At 37.0% G+C, this 16,281-nt stretch overlaps 1 protein-coding gene across 1 annotated transcript in view; it reads right to left on the bottom strand.

Annotated features, from left to right (window-relative positions):
• BRIP1 (BRCA1 interacting protein C-terminal helicase 1) overlaps nucleotides 1-16,281 on the bottom strand; it is a 174,700-nt gene that overhangs the window by 42,657 nt on the left and 115,762 nt on the right. Inside the window, exons 15-16 of the mRNA XM_003278472.4 lie at nucleotides 10,088-10,247; nucleotides 8,546-8,667 (exon numbers count right to left, since the gene is read on the bottom strand). Of these exons, the coding sequence (XP_003278520.3) occupies nucleotides 8,546-8,667; nucleotides 10,088-10,247 (282 nt within the window). The remainder of the gene's footprint in view (nucleotides 1-8,545; nucleotides 8,668-10,087; nucleotides 10,248-16,281) is intronic.

The following is a 16,281-nucleotide window of genomic DNA, read 5'->3' on the forward strand; positions in this document are numbered from 1 at the left end:
ACAAATAAAATGCAATTTTAAAACCTAAATATATTTGTACCTTATCATGTCTCACAAACTATGTCCATGTCACCAACTGGAGAGGTGGATGCCTCAATTATAAAGTTGAATACTCCTGTGGTTGTTAGATCATAGTAATTGGCCAGAGGATTTGCTTTAGATATCCATTAAAAAGGCAGCCTTGTTATACTGTGATTTAATTACATGAAAAAGAAACAACTTTTATTTTAGTTATACTTTTCCATCGACATCTAGTCATATAAAAGCCTTGGTTCATTCTCATGCCCCTCAAATGCTTTGGTTTAGTGCACAGAAAGTTTTCTTTTTAACTATTATACGATTAAGTATATCCTTATGAATGATCAGAAGCATCTGGGAAAGGTGGAAGTGAAGAAAAATCCTCACTGGGAAAGTTAGCTTAATGCTTACCTTCAGAGTAGCCCATTATCAACATTTCATAGTGGGTTTCTTTATTTTCAGGTCCCTCAAGTATGTGCAATAAATTATGACTTGAACTAAACAAGTCACACTTGGCTCCAAAATGAAATTTTCCTACCTCTACTTTCTAGTCCCCAAGGTGGGAAGAGGAAATCCTGGTCACAGCCAAAAGAGTCATATTTTTGGCTCTAACATACATTTTCCTTCTTCTCAAAAACCTAAACCCTGCTATTGAGACTGCAAAGTCTTATATTAGTATTTTAAACTGTATTTTAACTTTTACTTCCATAATCTTACTCAAATTTAAGAAAAAATTTTAGTATCATAAAATTAATGTCACTGCCTTCTTTTTCCCACTCAAATCACTTTTCTGACTCAATGATCTTAACCTTTTTAAATATGAATTCAAATGAAATAGACAAAATAATGCAGAAATAGGTTGTTTCATTTCTATAAGGTAGAATATTTAAATTTTTATTTAATAAATAACTTCTACTTATTAGACTATTAATGTAAAACAAAACTATAAAGTTCTAATTTAAGGTCCTATAATTTGAAGCATAGTTTTAGTTTTGGAAGAGCCATCTATGGAGGTCATTTAGATCATCATCTCTTTTCATAGGGAATAGGAGTATGGCAGACACACCCTAAGGTGATATACAGAGAGTCACAACTTTGTAATGCCCTCCCATTAAGTGAGGGCAGAACCAGTGATTTGCTTCTAGCCAACAGAATATGGAAAGGGTTCTGCGATAGTCACTCTTAATTAGGTTATATTATGTAGCAAAAATGATGGGAAGTTATTCCCATGATTTTTTAATTTTATTTTTTTCCTCACAATTTTATTAAGTTGTGTAAGACTCTGTATTGGCTAGAGAGCTTCCTATTGGCCTCTGGAAGTAAACTGTCATGATACGAGGGGACTTGTGAAAAGGCCACATGGCAAGAAACTGTGAATAGCTTCTTGAAGCCAAGAGTACCCCTTAGGGCTAGGCACGGTGGCTCGCACTTGTAATCCCAGCACTTTGGGAGGCTGAGGCAGGTGGATTACTTGAGCTCAGGAGTTCGAGACCAGCCTGGGCAACATGGCAAGATCCTGCCTCTACAAAAAAAAACACGTTTAAAAATTAGCTGGGCGTGGTGGCATGTGCCTGTAATGCCAGCTACCCAGGAGGCTGAGGTGGGAGGATCACCTGAGCCCAAGAGGCCAAGGCTGCAGTGAGCCATGATTGCACCACTGCACTCCAGCCTGGGCAATGGAGTGAGACCCTGTTTTCAAAAAAATTAAAAAAATACTGCTTCTTGGATGGATTAGGAAGAACCTCAGTCCTACAACCACAAAAGGACCCCAAGTGCCAGATGACAACACAACCTGGCCAACATTCTGATTGCAGCAGTTTTGTGGAACCCTGACCCAGCTAAGCCATGTCCACACTTGTGACCAATGGAAACTGAGATAATAAATGTGTGTTAAGCCACTATGTGATAATTTGTTACACAGCAATAAACAACTAATACAGGCTGGGCATGATGGCTCACACCTATAATCTGAGAACTTTGGGAGGCTGAGGTGTGAGCATCCCTTAAGGCCAGGAGTTCAAGGCCAGCTTGTACAACATAGCAAGACCTCACCTCTCCAAAAAAAAAAAATTTAGCCAGGTGTGGTGGCACATGCCTACAGTCCTAGCTACCCAGGAGACCGAGGCGGGAGGATCAATTGAGCCCATGAGCTCAAGGCTGCAGTGAGCTATGATTGTGCCACTGCACTCCAACATGGGCGACAGAACAAGACCTTGTCTATAAAATAAAATAAAAATATTTAAATAAATAAATAAATAATAAAAGAGGGATAGCCAATATAGTCAATATAAGATACTCCCTCCACTTATTATGTTCTACTATGTATTAGATAAAGTGTAAAATGCTGTTGAGGATTGAGCACTCCCTTCTACATACATATCCTCTAATGATTTACTACTATAACTACCCTGTATTGCCTCCTTATGAGTCATATCACTGTTTACTACCATCCTGTTCATTATCATCAAATGATTACTATCATTTCCATCCTTAAAGTCTCCAGGAATGGAGGGTGGTTGCTGTTGTTTTTAAAAACAAATAACAAATTCAAATACAATTTTAATAACTTCTATTAAAACCCTATTCAATCATTAACTAAAACATTTATTCAACACTATGTTTTTAGGTAATATCTTAGTTGTAGAGACACAAAGATGCTTAAGAAATTATCCCTATCCTCAAGGTACACCATGTAACAGATTATAAAACATCTTTATAAACACTAAATAAGGAATTACTTTAAATGTAAATGGTTTAAACTCTCCAATTGAAAGGCAGAGATTGGTCAAATGGATTTTTAAAAACCTGATCCAACTATACACTGTCAATAAAAGATTCACTTTAGATATAAGGAAGTTGGACCTCACCATATGTCACATAGAAAAATTCACTCAAGAGAAATCAAATATCTAAATTAAAGAGTTACAACTATAAAACTTTTCAAGGAAAACATTACGGGCAAATATGCATGATGTTGGATTTGCCAATATTTTCCTAAATATGACACCAAAGCACAGGCAACAAACAAACAAACAAAAAAACAGATAAACTGGACTGCATTAGAATTTTAAACTTAACTTTTATATTCCGTAGAGGCATATAAATATTTTCAAATACTTGTTTAACCATTTATAAAAATTTTAAGAAATCACCCATAATGATGCTCTGACATATTTCAAGTATTTTAGGAATTGACTGCTATATTCTGGGCATTTCCAAATAATCAAAAGCCTTCTTAATCATTATAAAAACTGCATGCTTATACTCTTAAAGCTTATAACACACCAGTCTTATAAATGGATAACTAACAAATACCTTTTAGTTATGAAAAAATGCGATAGTTGAGGACTCCTTTTTGAAGTCATGATTCTAAGTCCTTTGCCATGTGTGGTAGAAATTATCCCTTTTCTCCCCTTCCTTGACTCTGAGATTGTGCATGGACATGTTTTGGGCAAGAGGAGGTTAGCAGACGTGATGTAAACAGGTATTTGACTTAACTGCTTACACAGTTAAGCCTGCCCTCTTGTACTACTGCCATTGCAATGATAACATGCCTTGGCTAGTCTGTTGGTCCACAAAGAATGAAATACAGGTGGAACAGAGCCGACTCAGTTGACTTCAACACAGATCAGCCAACTAGGGCAGAGTAGCTGAGCCCAGCTAAAATCGAAAGAGACAACCAACCAAGCCCAAGCCTAGATCATCTGCCACCTAATCACTCCATAGATGTATGACCTGTAGTAAATGATTGCTGTTTTAAGTCACTAAGTTTTGGAGTTGTTACAGAAGAAGAACTGATCCAGACATATGGCAATAAGAAATACACTTCCCAGTACATCTAGTAGTGCTGGTAAATAATTTCACTTTTTCTATCCCTTGTCCCTGCAGCTTGAACTATTCTTGTGTCCACTCTACTTGTACCTTTTGGGAACCACTAGGGATAACCCTTTAGAACCACCTTCCTCCCCTGTACCTAGAACCCATTGATGCTTCTGTTATTTTGCTGTTTTATGCACATAAGCAGAACTATGACAAATAGGATCATGACTGAGGAATGTCAGAGTAGGCCATCAGGTGTCTTTTTTGCAGGACAGACTGAGATATTGTCTAGGAAGAATTTATCCTGAGGAAAAAAGCATTAAGAACCCCAGATTGGTATAATAACAATGTTCAAAATCATAGCTGTTGAGGCAAAGGTGGAGAAAAGAGAAATGGAATTTCCTTTCCTCACAAATGTATATTTTTTATTTTAAGAATTTTTGGAAAACAGTGAAGAATAACATAATAAATACCTGTATTCTCATCATATTTTCTTGCAGCTTATTTTCTTTTACTAAAAATTATGGAAAAAGTTAAAATTCTTTTGATAACTACTCTGAATATCATTCCCTTCTCTTCTCCTCATATGTAATCAGAATTATAATCTTGATGATCCTTTTAGGCCTTGTTACTTTGTACATATAATATTTAGTACAACCTAGTATTAGCCATAAAGTTTTTCTTCTTTTCCAGCTCTCAAGAACTCATATGTAGGGTCCAAGGAAGAGAGAGGACATAGGCAAAAATGGAAATAATTACTTTTAGGGGAAAAAACTGTATTTTATTAAGATATTGGAAGAAGATGTGGTCTAAAGAAGGGAAAAGGATTCTTTCCACTTTAACAAAGCAGCCTTAGTGCAATAATGTAGAGCTAGAGTAAAATGATAAGACATTAAAAGGAGACAATACCAGTGTCAATAGCAGTGCCATCAATAGCACTCTGCTTCAGTGGAATACAGCATTAATGCTGTTGATGGTGACAGTAGTTTTCTTGGGTAGATGTCAACTGTTTCATCAGTAGCTGTAGTCAAGGCAGCATCAGCCGTTTTAGAATAGGAGACCCAGCCTTGGGCATAGCCATTAGTGCCCTCAGCAGTAGCACTGGTTAACTGAAGAAAGGTAGTGGAAACCACCAAAGTTACTGGAGGCTGAAAAAGTATTAGATTCTGAATCATCAAGTGAGATACCCGCTGAGGACTTTCAGAAATTTTGAAGAGGTCTAGAGGTTACGGAAGAGTAAGGGCTACCAAAAGAAATACTGCTTATTACTGTTAATGTTACCTAAAGACTGCTATGGACTAGAAAAATAAAAGTAAAATTATCTAATTCACAGTACCTAGTAAAGTATTAACAATTAAAAAGATAACTATTCTAATGAAAGAACTCCTGCTTTGGTATGAGACCCTAACTGATTGTATCCTAGGAGGAGGGATATAGGAAATAATCAATAAGTCAGCTCAGTGGTCAGAAAATCTCAAGTTTTCTCAGATTGCCAGCACTTTCAAATGCCTGTAGGAAGTAAAAGAAAATCCTCCTTGAGGAACAGTAAGTTCAACTTAGGCTCAAATTATTACTATAGTTTTTCAAATATATTGTTTAGGAAACAGTCAGTGATAATGAGATACAACTGTTTCTGGCCAAGATTGAGTAACTGGTTTAAGAATATTTCTTCCATTGTAAGTAATCGCATAACCAGGCAAAATGGAGCAATTGTTTTCAGGTAGTAGACACCAAACAGCACAAGACAGTAATTCTGGAGCTAAGTGGAATTCATTAGGTGAACTCCATTATCCCAGTTCTCTGCTTGAGTATAATTTCCTGACCACAGCACAGAGCATTAAAGTACAAGCAGAGCGCAGTGGTCCTGTTGAGCTGAGGTGGAAGAGATCAGAATATGGAGTGACTAAATCACAAAATCTGCAAGGCAGGACACTGGAGAGAAGGGAGCCAGATGGACAAAAGACCCCAGGATTCCCCGGAGGAACCCATGAGTCTGTGGTTAAAAGACTGATAAAACACAAATTGCTGGGCTTCACTTCCACAGTTTCTGATTCGGCAGATCTGGATGAGGCTGAAAGTCTTTATTTCTATTAAGTTCCCCGGTGATACCAATGCACCTGGCCCAGGACCAGACTTTGAAAATAACTCTTGTTGACCAAAGACAGTATAAGTTGAGAATAAAATAAAATCTATATCTACTAAATTTTTCTCACTCATTCAGATTCACCAAAGATTTAAAAATGTCTAAGGATACAGGAAAATATATACAGGCATCCCTGAGAGACATTGCAAGTTTGGTTCCAGCCCACCCCAATAAGGAGAATATCATAACAAAGTCAGTCACATGAATTTTTTGGTTTCCCAACACATATAAAAGCTACGTTTACACTATACTGCAGTCTATCGAGTGGGCAACAGCATTATGTCTCAAAAGCCAATGTATATACCTTAACTTGAAAATATTTTATTGCTAAAAAAGGCGAATGATCATCTGAGCCTTCAGTGAGTCACTCTCTTTGCTGGTAGAGGGTCTTGCCTCAATGATGGCTGCTGACTGATCAGGGTGGTGGTTGCTAAGGTTGGAGTGGCTGTGGCAATTTTTTAAAATAAGACGACCATGAAGTTTGCTCTATCACGTGACTCTTCCTTTCACAACAGATTTCTCTGTAGCATAAGATGCTCTTTGATAGCATTTTACCCAACATAAAACTTCTTTCAAAATTGGGGTCAAGCCTTTCAAACTCTGCCGCTGCTTCATGCACTAAGTTTATTTAATATTCTAACTCCTTTGTTGTCATTTCAACAATGTTCACAGCATCTTTACTAAGAATAGTTCCTATCTCAAGAAACCACTTTCTTTGCTCATCCATAAAATGCAACTCCTCATCCGTTCAAGTTTCCTCATGAGATTGCAGCAATTTAGTCACGTCTTAGGCTCCACTTCTAATTTAGTTCTCTTATTATTTCCACCACAGCTATAGTTACTTCCTCCACTGAACTCTTAACTCCCTCAGAGTCATCCAATGAGGGATGGAATCAATGATTTCCAAACTCCTGTTAGTGTTGATATTATGACCTCCTCCCATGAATCATGAATGTTCTTAATGGCATCTAGAACGGTGAATCCTTTCCAGAAGGTTTTTAATCAACTTTGTCCAGATGCATCAGAGGACTCGCTATCTACAGCAGTTATAGCCTTGTGAAATGTACTTCTTAAGTAATGAGACTTGGAAGTAGAAATTACTCCTTTATTCATTGGCTGCAGAATGGATGTTTTGTTAGCAAGCATGAAAACAACATTAATCTCCTTGTACATCTCCATAGAGTTCTTGAGTGACCACGTGTGTGGTTAATGAGCAGTAATATTTTGAAAGGAACTGATTTTTCTGAGGAGTAGATCTCAATAATGGACTTAAAATATTCAGTAAACCATGCTGTAAACAGATGTGCTGTCATGCAGGCTTTGTTGTTCCACCTATAGAGTACAGGCAGAGTAGATTTAGTATAATTCTTAAAGGCTCTAGGATTTTTAAAATGTTAAATGAGCATTGGCTTCAACTTACAGTCACCAGCTGCATTAGCCCATCACAAGAGAGTCAGCCTATTCTCTGAAGCTTTGAGGTCAGGCATTGACTTCTCCTCTCTAGCTATGAATGTCCTAGGTGGCATCTTCTTTCAATAGAAGGCTGATTCTTCTACACTGAAAATCTGTTGTTTTGCATAGCCACCTTCATCAATTATCTTGGCCAGATCTTCTGGATAACTTGCTGTAGCTTCTCCATCAGCACCTGCTGCATTACCTTGCACTTTTAAGTTATGGAGATGGCTGTTTCCTTAAACCTCATGAAACAACCTCTGCTAGGTTCAGACTTTTCTTCTGCAGCCTCCTCATCTCTCTCAGCTTTCACAGAATTGAAAAGAGTTAGGGCCTTGCTCTGAATTAAGTTTTGGCTTAAGAGAATGTTATGGACAGTTTGATCTTCTTTCCAGACACTAAACCTTTCACTATATCAGTAATAAGGCTGTTTGCTTATTATTTGTACATTCACTGGAGTAACACTTCTAATTCCCTTGAAGGACTTTTCCTTTGCATTCACAATATGGCTAATTGGTTGGTGCTAGAGGCCTAGCTTTTGTCTTGTCTCGGCTTTCAATATGCCTTGCTCACTAAGCTTAATCATGTCTCGCCTTTGATTTAAAGTAGGAAGCATGCAACACTTCCTTTCACTTGAACACTTAGGGGCCATTGTTATTAACTGGCCCAATTTCAGTATTGTTGTGTCTCAGGGAATGGAGAGTCCCAAGGAGAGAGAAATGGGGGAAGGGTGGTCAGTGGAGCGGTTAGAATACATACATCACTTATCAATTACGTTTGCTCTCTTATGTGGGTACAGTATGAGGTCCCCCAAAACAATTACAATAGTAACATCAAAGATCACTTATCACAGATCACCCTAACAGATATAATAATAATGAAAAGGTTTGAAATATTGTGAGAATTAACCAAAATGTGACACAGAAACAAGTGACCACATGCTGTTGGAAAAATGGTGCCGAAAGACTTGCACAATGCAGGGTTACCACAAACCTTCAATTTGTAAAAAAGCACTGTAAAGCAAAGCACAATAAAATGAGGGATCCCTGCAATTAACTTTATACAAAACCAATGACTCCTGTAATAATAAAACTTAAGGTTTTGATGGCCTACCTGTAGATCTTTCACATTTGGAAAAGGAATTCCTATTGTTATGACAGCACGGGCATTGTCATCTGAGAAATCCAGACCCTCACTCACTTTACCACGACAAACTGCTACCAGGAGAGCTCCATCTTAGACAACAGAAAAAAGCATATCCAAAATTCTCAGAAATTGCTTATTCTTGTCATTTTGAAAATACCTGATTTATAATTATAGTAATTATAGTAGCAAATTTAAAATAATCAAAATAAAACACTATTATGAGATAAAGTTTTAAAAGTTCAATGTCTTTAAGTAAATAAGGGGAACAAAATTACATTTATATGCAAAAGGGTAGCAAACCAATTTACAAACTGTGCATCTTCCAGATAACTTATACAGTAAAAACATGTCAGAATAGCAACTTGCATATGAACTGTGCGATTATAAACAGGTTTATTTAATAAAAATTGAAGTTGCATTATTACCTTTACCACCTGAAAGTAAAATTCTCAGAATAATTGAAATAATTTTAATTGATAATACATAGCATATGGAATCAATATATTTAAAAGTATTTAAAACAGACACAGAGAACACCATAATATATACACCCTAAAAAGATACTGACGTGTTATATTACCTCTTTCTTGCATTGTTCATAAACTATTACTATCCCTTCACTTCAAACTTTTTTATTTTATTATTTTGTGTGTGTGAGACAGGGTCTCACTCTGTCAGCCAGGCTGGAGTGCAGTGGCACAATCACAGCTCACTGCAGCCTTGACCTCCTGGGCTCAGGTGATCCTCCCACCTCGGCCTCCCAAGTAGTTGGAACTATAGGCACACGCACCACACCCTGCTAACGTTTGTATTTTTTGTAGAGACAGGATTTCACCATGTTGCGCAGGTTGGTCTCGAACTCCTGGGCTCAAGTGATCCACCCGCCTCAGCCTCCCAAAGTGCTAGGATTACAGGCAAGAGCCACCACGCCCGGCCTCACATCAAACTTTTCATGGATATGCTCTAACTTGGAATTGAGTTTTCAGTTATGTTTTGAAAATTCAAGTTTACCTTATGTAATAGAATGTAGTCCCAGCTACTTGGAGAGGCTGAGGCAGGAGAATGGTGTGAACCCGGGAGGCGGAGCTTGCAGTGAGCCGAGATTGTGCCACTGCACTCCAGCCTGGGTGACAGAGCGAGACTCCGTCTCAAAAAAAAAAAGAATATAAGCACCAAGTGTACTAAATGCATCAAAATATAGGTCTCATTTGGCTATAAGGAATATATTTATATATATCCTAACTGCCTTTTTGCACAAACTATTTCAGGTAGTGCACTGAAGACTGTGAGATGATGGCATCGTTTTTCTTAAAGTTGAATCAGCATACCCAAGTGAAAATATTCATAGGAGAACAAGTACAATTAAATACCCAATTTATTTTTTTTTCACTCAGGATTATAATTTTTCTCTTAAGTGTAATTCATTTAAAAATATAAAATTATAATTGTATCTTCTTACTTTGTAATAAAAAATATTTTTTCACCGACCATGAAATAATTTCCAGTTACCTTTCTCTCCTTTGTATTTGATTGCGTCATAGTACACCTGCAGTAATTCATCAAAATTCGTTTTTTCTCCTCCCTGTGGTTCTACAATGACTGTCTTCACCAACTCCAGATTATGCCATAAACCAGTAGAGAACCAACGTTCTTTTAATTTTTCTAATAACTAAAGAGAGGAGAGAAAAAAATTATTTTGTGTGTGTCTAGCTAAACAAACTTAACCTCATTTGTTTAAGCCAATGTGACTACAATGTGACTACCGCAAGTATATTAATCTCTCTGTGTCTTTTCTCATCTATAAAATGAGGAAAACAATATTATCTCATAGAGCTGTTATGGGGTTAAATTTATTAACAGATTTAGAGAGATCTGAATGGTGCTAGCACAGTTAGCTGCTGCTGCTACTGTTGCTGTTACAATTACCACCAACATTGCTGCTGCTGCTGCTGCTGCTGCTACTATCTTGGCAATTTCTACCACTACTACTGCTACTGCTACTACTACTGCTTCTACTTCTACTATTATCTTGGCAATTTCTACCACCACCACCACCACCACCACCACCACCACCACCACCACTACTATTACTACTACTATCTTGGCAATTTCTACCACTACTACTGCTACTGCTACTACTACTACTACTGCTTCTACTTCTACTATTATCTTGGCAATTTCTACCACCACCACCACCACCACCACCACCACCACTACTATTACTACTACTATCTTGGCAATTTCTACCACTACTACTGCTACTGCTACTACTACTACTACTGCTACTACTACTACTATTATCTTGGCAATTTCTACCACCACCACCACCACCACCACCACCACCACCACCACCACCACCACTATTACTACTACTATCTTGGCAATTTCTACCACTACTACTGCTACTGCTACTGCTACTACTACTACTACTGCTTCTACTTCTACTATTATCTTGGCAATTTCTACCACCACCACCACCACCACCACCACCACCACTACTATTACTACTACTATCTTGGCAATTTCAAAAGCAAAAGCAAAAATCAAAAAACCTCTGTCAAAGTTAACAAACTTTAAGTTCTCTCTTTAAACTTAAGGTGAAGTTTCTTAATATTCTTAAATAGTCTTCAAATGAAGATGATTTAAGATCATTTTACTAAGTGTATAGGCAGATAAACTCATTATTTGAATATTTGATCATCATTAATAACCTGCATTGAAAAAAGATATAAATAAAGACTCAGCCAAGAAGTAGAAAATATATGGGCACAAATGGAACATTTACAGCCATGGGCTAGATTACAAAAGGACGTTCAACAAATTTTAAGCAATCCTTATCATATTGATCACATATTTCAACAATTATGCCATGGTAGATTAAAAGTCGATAATATAAAGTCATGGTAGATTAAAAGTCAAGCCCAAAACAAAAACTCATCTTGATTGACTGATTGATTTCAGAGACAGGGTCTCTGTCACCCAGGCTGGAGTGCAGTGGTGAGATCATAGCTCAGTGCAGCCTCGAACTACTAGGCTCAGGCAATCCTTCCACCTTAGCCTCCTGAGTAGCTGGGACTACAGGTGCATGCCACTACACCCAGCTAATTTTTATATTTTTTGTAGAGATGAGATCCTGCTTTGTTGCCCAGGCTAGTCTCAAACTTCTGGTCTCAAGGGATCCTCCAGACTCAGCCTTCTAAAGTGCTGAAATTACAGGTGTGGACCAACACACGTGGCTGTAAAACTCATATTCTTAAAAACCATATGAATTAAATAGAAAAACACAGTAGAATTCATGAAATATTTAGTTATGAATAAGAAAAGCACTCACAATTCGAAACATGTGGCATACAGCAATGGCAATACTTGGAAATACATTTATAGCTTGAAATATATTTATTTTTAAAATGTTAAAATAAAAGAATCAAGCATTCTTTCCAAGAAGCTAGAAAATGAAATATAGCAAATGCAAAGAAAGAAGTTAATAATAAAGCTGAATAAATGAAAAAGACAAAAGCTAATATTAGAGATTATTATTTAAATTGAACTGTTTTATCCACTTGTTATATACTATGAGTTCTACACAATTTGGACAAGTTATTACAAGAAACCACCCCAAATTCTCTGGAAAACAGCAACTGATCAATTTTTATAAGATAGTTTATTTCCTCAATTTTACCTTTAACTATTTTTAGAAATAAACTTCTTTTTTTTTGAGACAGAGTCTTGCTGTCGCCCAGGCTGGAGTGCAGTGGCACGATCTCGGCTCACTGCAGGCTCTGCCCCCCGGGGTTCACGCCATTCTCCTGCCTCAGCCTCCTGAGTAGCTGGGACTACAGGCGCCCGCCACCTCGCCCGGCTAGTTTTTTGTATTTTTAGTAGAGATGGGGTTTCACTGTGATAGCCAGGATGGTCTCGATCTCCTGACCTAGTGATCCGCCTGCCTCGGACTCCCAAAGTGCTGGGATTACAGGCGTGAGCCACCGTGCCCGGCCAGAAATAAACTTCTTAATAAGACTATAAAACAAAACATTAGTAAAATAGTTAACTGCTGTACAATATGCTTTAATTAAATAGGAAGAACTACTTTAATTCTATAAACACAGCTAAGAAGTTATTATATTACTTTTTATTCTCCAGAAAAAGACATCAAGGGAGGAAAAGAGGAACAAAAAAGCTATAGTTAGACAGAAAACAATTATTGAAATGACAATAGTAAGTCTTTCCCTATCAGTCATTACTTTAAATGTAAATGGATTAAATTTTCTAATCAAAAGATATAATGTAGCTGGATAGATAAAAACACTGCCTGCAAGTGACTCACTTTAAATTTAAGGATACCCATAGGCTGAAAGTGAAGGGATAGAAAAAGATATTACTTATAAATGGCAACTAAAGACAGCATAGGTGGCAATTCTAGGATACTAAACAGATTCTAAGTCAAAAATTGTCACGAGACAAAAAAAAGGACATTATATAATGATAAATGGGTCAATTCACTGGGAATATTTAACAACTATAAATATATACACAACCAACATCAGAGCACCCAAATATAGCAAGCAAATAGTGATTGTACTGAAGAGAGAAATAAACAGCAACATAAGAAGAGTAGGAAAGTCGAATATCTCACCTTCAGTAATGAATAAAACATCCAAACAGAAGATCAATAAGGAAACAGAACTTGAACAATATTAGAGACCAGATGGACCTAACAGACATATATAGAACACTTTACCCAACAGCAGCGAAATACATATTCTTCACAACTGTACATGGAACATTCTCTAGGACAGATCACGTGTTAGGTAACAAAGCAAGTCTTAACAAATGTAAGATAAAAATTAATACCAGGTATCTTTTGCAACCACAACAGAATCAAACTAAAATTCAGCATCAGAAAGAAAACCAGCAAATTTACAAAAATATGAAAATTAACACACTTTTGAACAACCAATGAATGGGTCAAAAAAGAAATCAAAAGGAAAGTTATGAAATTATCTTGAGACCAATGGAAAAAAAAAACACAACATACTAAAAGTAAGAGATACACCAAAAGCAGTACTAAAGAGGAAAGTTTATAGCGGTAATGCCAACATTAAAAAAGAAAGATCTCAAGTAACCCAATTCTACACTTCAGGGAACTAGAAAAAGAACAAAGTAAACTCAAAGTTTGCAGAAGGAAAGAAATATTAAGATTAGAGCAGAAATAAAATAGGGAACAGAAAAACAATTAAAAAAACAGTTGGTTTTTGAAAACATCAACAGAATTGACAAGTCTTTACCTAAATTGGTTAAGAAAAAAAGAGAAATGAAATCAGAAATGAAAGAAGAGACACTGATGCCACTGATATAATAAAAGACTACTCTGAAAAATTATATGCCAATAAATTGGATAAACTAGATGAAATGGACAAATTCCTAGTAATATACAACCTACCAAGACTGAATAATGAAGAAAGAGAAAATCTGAACAGACTAGTAAGGAGACTGAATCAGTAACAAAAAGTCTCCCATCAAAGAAAAGCTAAGGACCTAAATGGCCTCAATACCAATTCTACAAAACATTTTTATTTATTTAATTTTATTAATTTTTTATTTTCATTTCTTTGCTAATTAATTTATTATTTTTGAGATACAGTCTTGCTCTGTCACCCAGGCTGGAGTGTAGTAGTGTGATCATAGTTCACTGTAACCTCAAACTCCTGGGCTCAAGCAATCTTCCTACTTCAGCCTCCCAAGTAGCTAGGACTACAGGCATGAGCCACCATGCCCTGGTAATTTTTTTTTTCGTAGGTATGGAGTCTTACTATATTGCCCAGGTTGGTCTTGAACTCCTGGCCTCAAGTGCTCCTCCTGCCTTGGCCTCCCAAAGTGCTGGGATTACATGTGTGAGCCACTATGCACAGTCCTCTATGAAACATTTAAAACAGGGGTCCCCAACCCCCAGGCCACAGACCAGTACTGGTAGAATCCAGGCTGCACAGCAGGAGGTGAGTGGCAGGTGAGTGAGCATTACTGCCTGAGCTCCCTCTCCTGTCAGATCAGCAGCAGCATTATATTCTCATAGGGGTGCAAATCCTACTGTGAACTGTGCTTGCAAGGGATCTAGGTTATATACTCCTTATGAGAATCTAATGCCTGATGATCTGAGGTGGAACAGTTTCATCCCGAAACCATCACCCCCACCCCCAACCCAGGTCTGTGGAAAAGCTGTCTTCCACAAAACCAGTCCCTGGTGCTAAGAAGGTTGGGGAACATTGATTTTAAAGACTAATATAAATGTAGATTCAATGTAATTCCTATCAAAATCCCAATGACATTTTTTACAGAAACAGAAAAAAATACAAAAATTAATATGCAACCACAAAGGACTTGGGATAATCAAAACAATCTTGAGAAAGAACAACAAAGCTAGAGGCATCGTGCTTCATGACATTTACATCTTACAAACCCACCATAATCAAAATAGTAATTGCATTGCCATAAAGACAGACATATAGACCATTGGAAGAGAACAGAGAGCCTGGAAATAAATCCACACAGGTATGATCAACTGATCTTCAACAAGGGTGCCAAAAATACATAATGGGGAAAAGACAGTCTCTTCAACAAATAATTCAGGGCAAACAATATCCACATGCAAAAGAATAAAACTGGACCTTTATCTTACACAATACACAAAAGTTCACTCAAAATGGATTAAAGACTTAAATGTAAGATTTCAAACTGTTGGCTAGGCGCAGTGGCTCATGCCTGTAATCTCAGCACTTTGGGAGGCCAAGGCAGGCAGATCACGAGGTCAGGAGATTGAGACCATCCTGGCTAACACGGTGAAACCCCATCTCTACTAAAAATACAAAAAATTAGCCGGGCAGAGTGGCACGCGCCTGTAGTCCCAGCTACTCAGGAGGCTGAGGCAAGAGAATCGCTTGAACCTGGGAGGTGGAGGTTGCAGTGAGCCAAGATCACGCCACTGCACTCCAGCCTGGCAACAGAGTGAGACTCAGTCTAAAAAAAAAAAAAAAGACTTGAAACTGCAAAACTCTTAGAAAAAAACACAGGAGAAAATTTTTGTAACATTAGATTTAACAATGATTTTATGCATATGACATAAAAGTACAGGCAACAAAAGTAAAACATACGATTGGGACCACAACAAACTAAAAGGTTTCTGCACAGTAAAGGGAAAAAAAAGAGTGGAAAGGCAATCTAAAGCATGAGAAAAAATATCTGCAAACCATATATCTGATAAGGGGTTAATATCCAAAATATATTAAGAAACTCAATATTAAAAAAAATTGAAAAACAGGCAAAGGACATGAATAGACAGTTCTCCAAAGAAGATATACAAATGGTTAACAGGTATATGGAAAGATGCTCAACATCAGTAATTATCAGGGAAATGCAAATCAAAACCACGATGAGATATTAGTTCACAGCTGTTAGGAAGGCCATTATTTAAAAAAATAAATAAATAAAATAACAACTATTAGTGAAGATGTTGTGATATTAGAATCCTTGTGTATTGCTGGTGGGAATATAAAACAGTGTAGCCGCTGTGGAAAACAGAAAAGGAAATAAGAATCAAAATAAAACGGTATATACAGAAATGTTTTATGGGTTTCAATATACAAGTCTTTTACCTCCTTAAGTTTATTCCTAAGTATTCTATTTGTTTCGGTACTACTACAAATGGAAAT

Source organism: Nomascus leucogenys, chromosome 14 (assembly GCF_006542625.1).
Source record: "Nomascus leucogenys isolate Asia chromosome 14, Asia_NLE_v1, whole genome shotgun sequence".
NCBI lineage: Eukaryota > Metazoa > Chordata > Mammalia > Primates > Hylobatidae > Nomascus > Nomascus leucogenys.